Source organism: Pagrus major, chromosome 7 (assembly GCF_040436345.1).
Source record: "Pagrus major chromosome 7, Pma_NU_1.0".
NCBI classification, from domain to species: domain Eukaryota; kingdom Metazoa; phylum Chordata; class Actinopteri; order Spariformes; family Sparidae; genus Pagrus; species Pagrus major.
In genome coordinates this window covers 14,738,408-14,748,539 of record NC_133221.1, presented here as the reverse complement: position 1 = coordinate 14,748,539, position 10,132 = coordinate 14,738,408, and the positions used below count along the sequence as shown (strand labels likewise).

The following is a 10,132-nucleotide window of genomic DNA, read 5'->3' as shown; positions in this document are numbered from 1 at the left end:
TTTTTAACTTATCAAGAAGATTAGCTGACAAACTCAACGGATGGACTGGGAGCCAAAACAGCCTCTGATTCCTTCTGTTTGCTCTCCATGACACTAACTTGGAGTGATGAGTTAAAGAGCTTTACTTCATACACGTTTATCATCTGCCATCCTCCTCTTTCAACTTAATCTTTAAAGATGGCCTGAAAATCTGTTCCTGGAAAAAAAGAAAAAAAGCTTTTCATCATAAGTCATCGTTTGTGGGAGAACAAAAACACACTTATGGAAATGTCATTCTAAAAATAAGGTGGTTACAATCTGCCCACATAATTCGGTTACTTGAATTGTTTTCCACCAAAGTCAACCTATTGCTCAAAGCATTTCTTATCCCTGCATGCATTGTGCAAATCATCAAGACGCAAACTTAGTCTGCTATTAATGAAATGGAAAGAGTGGCCCCTCTGCTGGATTTCTTCCCTCAGTGTCATCCGTGACTGGGAGCGTAAAACTCAGCAGCAACACCATGTTCGACATAAATATTTTCCCCACAACCATGGAGAGCAGGGGGGACATCCAAAGAGCAGTGCATTTATATCTCTGGGAAATCAGGCACTGGTTAGAAAATGTCCTTATAGAGGAACAAAGCGGTCTGCCAAGCTGAGGGAGGGAAGAAGGGGTCAGACATGAATAACATTGTGGAGAAAGAGAGGGGGCGAGAACAAATGCGTGGATGATGTATTTATGTGAATCATAACCAACGTGTGGCTCTTTTCAGCCAGTCGCACATGTGGCTGTCTCAAAGCTTCTCGGAGCAGCAGGAGTTTGTGCTGTCAGACTCATTAAGGGACGATGTGGAGGACGGGGAGAAAACAAAAACAGTTTAGTTTGGACGCTAACCAGAGCAGAGCCAAAAGAGGAAAGGCTGATAAGACTTCCGAAACAAGACCACTGCGTCCCTCTTGGTGGATTAGTTATGTGATTCCAAACATGTGAACAGGACCCTCCATAATAATAGCTGTCGAGGTTGTTTTGAAGCTCATAGGTCCATTGTGGGTTTGGCCCTCTCAATGGCTCTGTATTTTTAGACAACAGATAGTACTGTCGCCACGTTTGATATTACTGACAAAGTTAAATTAATTTAACGTGTTGTGTTGGTTATTTTAAATATCTTCTGAATTTGAATAAAGTCCTTGCTTTTCTCCTTCTCCCTTGAATGGGTGGGATCGGTAAAAGCTTGTTATTATCTGTTACACCCATGTTTGGGTCGGGGCCTGGACCTTTTCCTCAGCTCTGAGGTCATTATTGATGACAGACTGTGATAATGGTTGGCTGTAAGGGTCAGCGATGGTCTCACGCTATTAGGAGGCGAGTAAAGCTGTAACTAAACTGAAGCTCTAAAGGCTTTTCTTTATTTTTATTTTTTATTTTTAATCTTATATTTTTGTAATGTAATCAAGCTGCAATAAAACAAACTGGAAGGAGAATCTAGTGGTGGAAGAGACTTCTATCTGTGGCAGCACAGCACCATCTATGGGTCAGACTGCAAACATTGCATCATTTATTTATAGTGGAAAGCTGTGCTGTGTGTTAATGACGGTGACGTGTTTTAAAAGGCTTCTTGACAGCAGCTGATGAGGGTAGGGAGTGCTTTACATTCACAATATTCATCCACATCAATATTTGCCTACTTGAGCAGGAAACAACTTTATTATAACCATCATTAATTAATGGTAAATTTATAGTTAATTAACTTTTGTTAATACTTATTTCACTGTTAACAAACAATTAAATGCTTTATAAATCGTTTATTAAACAATTGTTTATTGTAAAGCTGCAACTATAACCTTTTCAATTGCTTAATATATCGTTCAAGGAGGTCAAAAAGCTCCTGGAGTACAGAGAACAATTTTATTAGACCGACATGTTTCGACTTGTGGCCTTCATCAGGGTCATCAAAGGCCACAATCCAGAACCCCTACTCTGCTTAATATATGGTTTATAAAGCATTGTGGTGTTTGTTAAAGGAGGCGTATTGTGGTCATTTTCAGGTTCATATTTTTATTTTGGGTTACTAACTGGAGGGGAGTTGCAGGCTTTTAAACTCTGTGTGGGAGTGTCCTTACAGAGTCGTTAAGGACAAGTGTGAGCTCTGAGTTTCAGAGTCGTTAGGGCCACTTGTGGGTCGTTGACCAAACCGGCCTTCATATGGGTTTCTAAGGCTAGGTGAGCCCAGGTGTGAATGGTTGCTAAGCTTTCTGGGGAGGGAACTCAGTACAGCATTGTAGGTAACTACATTACTCTGTTTATGCCTGGGTGTTTTGTCCTCAGGATGGACATACATTATGCAAATGTGTGACATGTTGACATACTGATATCAAGAAATCACAGAATTAGAGGCGGGACTAGTGAGGAGGAGTTTCAGGCACTTCAGGAGCAGTGTTTTCTATCAGAGAGAGGACACACTGAAGGAAGGGGAAATCATAATAGGTCTCCTTTAACAGTCAAATGACTATTAACTAAAGTATAGCTAACTATGTATTCACCATTTATCACGATGCTTATTATATTTTTTCAACCCAATTTTGAAAAGTATAAGATATGGAATAAATCACGAGAAGAAGAAAATGCAGAGACCATCCGTTCAGTCTGCTTGGAGGTCTGTGATGGTTCATAGTTTGCAGCCAGAATTCAATTGAACCTTTCACTCTTCATGTGCAGGTTACCACCTTGTACAACTTCACAGCTGCCGCAGCAAAAAAATGAGAGAAAGTGTTTAACAAACCACACCGCCCGTTTGCAGCTCCTGCCAAAGTAAAAGGTTACCCGAGGTCACCTTTTCAAAAACCTTTGATCAGAAAGCCTTGCTGCGATGAGGTCTCCTGGCAACACAGTCCGAGCTGAAAAGCACCGTGTTCTGTATGATCTGTGAAGCAGCACTGAAGGTGAGAGCACAGTCTGACACCCGGGGATGGGGGTGATGTGAGGAGAGATGCAGAACACAGCCATTTTCCTCTCCTTTTCATTTGGTCAGGAGGCATATTCTTACAGAATCCTGTCAGAGATTTCTGTTTTGGTAAAGATTAAATGATCTTCTTCTCATCTTTTATGGATTTCTGTAATTGGCGCTCACTCACACACAGGGAGTGAATTACCTGCTGGTTAAAGCGACTGTTACTGTCGCAGAGACCCTGTAGGCCATGTAACCATTGTGTGTCAGTTAGTTTGTTGTAATTTGATTGATTGCAGATAATCTTAGGAATATGATAGAACAAAATCAACCCAAATGATAAGCAAGGTCAATGCATTAATACTTGTTTTGTTTACCTGTCTTCTAGAGGAGCTATGTGTCAAAATTAACATATTTGTGTTCATGTTTCTAAATACACTTTTGTATACCAAAAGAAAAACCACTTAAAGGCAGTCAATAGAGGCCCACAGTCATTTTTTGTCAACTACATACTTATATAAACAGTAAATGAGTGAGTATACCATTATCTGTATCTGTTCACCCAACTAAATTACTGTATCTGTATCATACTTGGAATGGGCAGGATTTAAATCAGAAGTCGATTAACTGATTGCTGATTTAAGTATTAAATAGTGGTATATAAGTGATTGAGTCCCAATCGATTTTAGGTTTTCCTGAAGAACTTGGAGATAATCCTCCTTCTTCATTATTCCATTTACTTTCTTTAGAGCAGCAGATCCGCTGGGAGCAAAACAGCCCCACAGCATAATACTACCACCACCATGCTTGACAGTAGGTCTAGTGTACTTGGGGTTAAAGGCCTCACCTTCTCACCTCCAAACATATTGCTGCTCATTGTGGCCAAACAAGTACATTTTTGTTTCATCTGACCACAGAACTTTCCTCCAGAAGCCTTTTTCTTTGTCCATGCGATCGGCAGCAAACTTCAGTCGAGCTTTAAGGTGCCGCGTCTGGAGCAAGGCAGCCTTTCTTGCACGGCAGCCTCTCAGCCCTTAGCAATGCAAAACACACCTGACTGTGGACACTGTTACCTGCCTTCCAGCAGCTTCGAATTCATTGCAGACTTGCTTTTTAGTTTTTTTGGTTGACTCTTGACCATCCTGACCTTTTTTCTCTCAGCAGCAGGTGATAGTTTGCGTTTTCTTCCTGATTGTGGCAGTGACACAACTGTGCCATGCACTTTATACTTACAGTTGTTTGTACAGTTGATCTTGGGACCTGTAACTGCTTTGAAATGGCTCCAAGTGACTTTCCTGACTTGTTCAAATCAATAATGTGCTCTTTCAGATCAATGCTGAGCTCTTTAGACCTTCCCATTGTAGTGTTTGTGGCTGAGTCTAATGGGTGTATCAAACAAGCCCTATTAAAATGGGCTCAGAAAAGCCATCTGCTGTTATCAATCATAATCACTCAGAGGAGGTTAAGAGGCCAACGTTCTATAATCACTAAAATCAATCATCCAAGTTGCTGTGTTTATAGCTTTGATCCAGCAGATGTGGTCACATTTTCAGACGACCTATAATAAATTAATTATTGAACCAAACTTCATGAATGTTTGAAAGTAGTATGTGTTCCACTCATTCCATCGTAAAACAAATAATAGGGGAAAAAAGTAAAAAAAAAAACCTATTCTTTGTGCACTTATTCTGAGCACAATCCATTTCCTACCCCACTAATTATTTAATAACCCCTAGATTCATCTTGTGGCAGGGCTCATATGCACTTATTGCTCTTATTTGAGCACAAATGCAGTTTGTGGGCCTTTCAAACCTTGCATTATTAGATTTTTGCCCACTTGGGGGCAGTAAACACAATCAAATATGATCACCTCATAGAGTTGTTATGGAGAGCAGTTGCCTTCTTACACATTGAGAAGAAACAGAGCAGCATTGACATTTACATTAACCTGGAGTCATGCCACTGGACAATACTGACTCTCTTTTCTACTCTGGTTGGGCCAAATAAACAAGACGCTAATTGTCTCTGTTGGCTGTTTAGAGCGGGACAGGTATTGTACGTTGGGTTTATTAGAGCTTTGTTTACTGAAAAAAAACTGCCTGTTGTATTTGAATCAATGCTGAGGAGAGCAGTGAGACTGAACCAAAAAAGTAAACATCAAAACAATGACAATTTATTCATTATTAATATAAATATATTGATTATAGCAGCTTTAAAGCCAAAACGCAGACATAAACACTATCTTCAACTGACACAAGACACCAGGCAAGTACTGAGGTGTTTAATAAATAACAGCATCAACAACAACACAACAACAATAACAACAACATTAAAAGCTTGGATTCATTTTGTATATATACACATACTGTATATATTTTCATATTTGACTGTATAAACCATAAATATGACATGCGGTCCTCATAACTTAAAACAACCAGGACTTCTCAGACTGAGGTAGGGTCAGGGGCCAAGGGGTTGGATAGATGAAGCTGTTTGTGTGTGAGAGTGTGTGTGTATGTGTGTGTCGGATGAATGCTATGGTCTGTGTGTGTGTGTGTGTATGTTTGGAGGTGGGGAGGAGGATTACAGTATTGGCAATAAAGCTGCAGTGGCTGTTTAGTAGAAATGTGTGTGCTTGGTTCATAGTTCACTGGTCACAAGTCGTCCTCCCCGGTCAGTGCCCCAGTCGTCCCGCCCAAGACTTCCGGCTGAGAACACACACACATGCGGCGTTGATGCGGATGAAACGCCATGCTGTCCGTTCCTTGAAGATGGTCAGGGCGCTTACGAATATGTGTGTGTTGGTGCAGTAGGAGTTCCAATGGCGACTGTCGATGCCCAGACAGCCTGAGTTGCCTGATTTGGAGCCCTGTTTGCCACCCCGGCCCCCTTGCCTTCCCCCGCTTGCAGTCCCGGAGCCTCTGTGCGTGGGGGATCGGCAGGTGGTCTCATAGAAGAACTGTTTCTTCACCACGTTGTTGATTGTAACGTTGGGCAGCACTGTCACCTCATTCCCAGCTATGTCTGTGGCTCGTGTCAGGTTGCCCACCCAGGTATTTATGCTGTCACATACTGAGTACTCTCCTCGGTGCATGGTGTGCGATCCTGCTCTGCGCCTTACCCTCGCCCCCCTCACCCCTTCAATGTCATAGCCCTCGCTTTCCAGGGCATCATGTGATGGGGGCACCTCACTGAAGACAACACGGGGTGAGGAGCGGTAACGTCTCTTGGAGAAGAGCTTGGGGTCCACCACTGGGCTAGATGGGTCCGGGGGGGAATTTGACGTAGAGTGCCCGGCGACAGGGCTCCTATCATGGGAGTGTGAAGCAGCCCGATGGGGCCTCTTGGTCCTGTGGTGGCTGGTCCTACGATGTTCCTGTGAAGAATGGTGTTCAGAAAGGTGGTCCCCTGCTGCTGTCTGCTGCTGTCCTGCTCTGTGATTGGCTGCCGTCCGCTGTCCTACTTTGTGGTTGGCTGCCCCGTCGCTCCAGGCCAATCCACCTCCCATGTTCAGTAGAGCCTGGACGCCGATCAAGAGGAGCAGGACCAGTGGTGACGACCTCATGGGCACACGTCCTGAGCCGAACACAGGAAAAAGAGAAATCAGACAATGTATACCTATACCTAATCTACATACATACAGCTTGAGATCTGCTGACTGAAAAGTTGCGCTTCCACTTAAAGTAACAGAAACTTTAACTCCCAGGAACACATTTTTAAGAAACTAAAATGTTGCTTCAGCTGGTTGTTGTCTAAGTTTCCACCGCAGTACTCAAGTCAGGTACTGCCAAGGATGTTAAGTTTTCAGCCGTGTCCGTTTGTTGGTTGGTTTGTCAGCAGGATTACACAACAGTTACCGAACAGATTTCTACAAAACTTGGATGGAGGATGTGTCTCGGCCCAGAATAGACCCTGTGAAATTTTGGTGCAGATCCTGATAAAGGGACAGATCCACAAACTTTTCTTACTTTCTTTCACGTTGACAGATTTTTCAACATTTCTGTTATTTTCTCAGGGAATAATGCAGAAATCTTGATGGCTGGTATCTATAAGTGAGTATAAGATGGGACTGTCGGGCCATGGCGGAGGTATGCATTCTCTTCGATTAAAGGTGCACTATGTGGTTTTGGACAAGAAATTCAAACTCAGAATTTTAATATTTACAATTTTAAGTTGGTTATAATACCAACTCAAACAAGCAAACAAGCTGTTCTCAGTGGAAATAAGGTCCAACGAACACTGTTTGAAGCTAGAAAGGTGGCAGGGTCTGCCAAATATAAACAAAGTAAAACAGTATGGAATCATGTTGTCAGTCATGTCAGTCATAAAAACAAAGAGAGTTTGTTTATTTGGTTTGTTTAGGCATAAAACAAATCAGTCAATGAACATCTTTCTCTTCTGATTCGATTTTCTTCCCCAAAACTACATAGTGCACCTTTAACTGACAAAATGATAAATAGTTGCAGCCCTAGCATGCATACATGCTGTAAATCTTAAAAAAATAGCCTTGCCCTACAGATTTTCTGTCAGTGAGGGTTAGGGTTAGTGCTTTGATTGAGAAAAGGTTTTGTTCATTTTACAATCACGGGAGCATCTTTGGTCGTTAAAGGTTCTCAAAAGTTAAGTCCACTCTACTCTGTCTCTGCTAGAAAAATTAACTGGGTAACCCTCAAAGCCCTTGTTAACAACCCCAACCTACATATATGGGTACTGTCTGCAGTGGAAACGCAAAGCAGATCCATTGTTTCGGTACAGGTACAGTACCACGCGTTCTGTGGGTACTTTACCAAAAGTACTACCAGTACACCAAAACGCAGCTAAATTGTGTGTGTTGCAGTGTTGAGTGTTCATGCGTACCTGTGGAATGTGTCCAGTTGAAGTGGGAGCCCCTGTGGACTCTAGAGCCAGACTCCAGTGCAGGCCGGGCCCCTCATGCCTGCCATCTGGACCCCCTGAACCACAGCTCTGTAACACACACATACAGACCAAATACTTAAGCTAAACATATGGATTCACAATTCAGCTTTTCATACACAATATATCAATTGGACATATGCAGGACATACTAATGTGGAGTGGCAAAGGCAACTTTGTGCAACAAAAACACAAAGCCGAAAGAAAATCAGCAATCATGACATTATATTTTAATCACCATTATTTCAGGTAAGATATTTTTGTACCACAGTCTCCAAGTTTACAGTAAAAGGGACAAGAGAAAACAAAATTGAACTAGTTCTAGTTTTCTTCTTCAAACTGAAATACCGTCAACTTGCAACAAGTCGTAAAATAGTGCAAGAAGTGCAATAAAGCAAGATAAACATGCCTAGTAGGGTAGATGAGATGATTTTGATAGCACTAGAAAACTCATCTGTCTTCCCCTGACCACCGCTGCCCTGAAAGACACACACAGTCTCCCATTATCTGACCTTATCTCACGAAAAGTACACACTCACACTCGCCATGTTTAACTCTCAGAGTTTAGACATGCCATACATTGGAATGTGCGGCATTTCACACCTCATGAGATGTTACATATAACAAGCGTAAAGCAATCCACCGTGAACATCTTAGAAACACATGCCATACACGTGCATGTGGGAATGCATGTAGGACTGTTTTTTATGGATAGTTTGCATGCTCAGATGCTGTGATGTGTACGGATACACACACCCTCCTCCCACACAAACACTCAGAAGGTCGCTGAGGTGAGTTGAAACTGGAGTGTCAGTATTTTTGACTTATCTACAACGTTCTGCTGGTGCGTGTTGGAAAGTTTAGTAGTGTTGTAAATGTTTAGCTGAACATGTTTGATTTTACGACCTCGCTTGTGAGATGTTAATCTTTTGAGGCTCACAGGTCTTCTCGATGAATGCATCGAAATCCTCCCAGTATGGCATCTGATGACCAGAAGAGGTCAGTGTTGCCTGCATCGCCTGCATGGACGAGAATTCAAAGACAGCTTCGAGCAGCTGAGAAATATCAAGATGTCACTGGCCTTGTTTCAATAAAAAAAAAAGCCACTCAGATGCATGAGAGAAGTTTAGCCTCTTAAATCATTTTTCAGGTATTTTCCCACAACTTGAGAATGCTCAAGCGCTTGAGATTTCGGTTCTGTAGGCCACGTTTTTCATATTGTGCAAAGCATGCAATGTGCTCTTAAATACAATGCTTTACTGTAGATTAAGAGACACAAAAGCAAAGGCGTTACCCCCAAATAGCTTCAACATTAAAAGCTGCTTACATGTTAATTAATCAGCAATTGTAATCATATAATATAATATAATGGTCTGTGACTCCAAAAGTGGTCAGTCTACCTTTTTCAGATAAATCTTGTGCGTTTATACTTAAGTAAAATCTTTAAATGAAGGATATTGACATGTAATGAAATACTTGAACATTGTGATTTTTTTGCTTTTACTCAAATAAAAAGATCTGAACACTTCTTTAACCGCTGCATGGGGTCAGTTCGGGATTGCAGATGGAGTGAGCGGATTGTTTGAAACTTTTGAGAACCTGACTGATATATTTTGGCTTCAATAGATGCAATCATACATAGACACACCTACTAACTCACGCACATATGGAGCTGGTCCAAACAGGCATTGAGCTGATTGATCCCGGCTGACGGGCAGCACACTATTTACATGGCCCAGGGTGAGCCGGGAGGATCCTAATGTCAAAAATATGTGGCTTGTGTTTAATGCCAGCGGAGCCAGCGTAAACACTGCAGCGCAGGAGCACAGGGGTCAGAGCGGTTTAGAGAGCACCTCTGACTTATGGGATTACCTCAGCACTTGATCAGAACCTGTCTGGTGATCCCTCCGACAGCCTCGCACAAATACTGTATGCAAAATAACAAACACATGCACACACAAGCTTGAGAGACGCCCCTCCTGTATTTCAGCGAGCATAGTTTGGACACGCTCCCAATGCTGTTTGTTTGTGTTATCGTTTTGCAGAAACAAAACCACGCTCTGCTCCAGAAATTGTGTATACTAGACACACTGGAAAGTTAGATAATTCAGCCACATTTGCAAGGTGTTGAGAGGAAAATGGCACTTGAAATGGTCCAATGGTTTTTACATGCTAACATACATCATATATCAAATGGTGGGGTAAAGGCCATCCATATGGCAGAGACAAAACAGGAAGTCTCAGAGTGCTTTGTAAAGCTCCCTGCATTTTAATGTGCACAGGACGGCGAGC

At 42.1% G+C, this 10,132-nt stretch overlaps 1 protein-coding gene across 1 annotated transcript; it reads right to left on the bottom strand.

The window, feature by feature from the left end:
• Window positions 1-5,587: 5,587 nt before the first annotated feature.
• ngfa (nerve growth factor a (beta polypeptide)) lies at window positions 5,588-7,816 on the bottom strand. Its single transcript, XM_073471180.1, has 2 exons — window positions 7,784-7,816; window positions 5,588-6,502 (listed from the first exon to the last, which is right to left on the bottom strand). Exon 2 carries the CDS (start codon window positions 6,489-6,491, stop codon window positions 5,601-5,603), a length of 891 nt encoding a protein of 296 aa, XP_073327281.1. The 5' UTR covers window positions 6,492-6,502; window positions 7,784-7,816; the 3' UTR covers window positions 5,588-5,600.
• Between the last annotated feature and the right edge of the window lie 2,316 nt (window positions 7,817-10,132).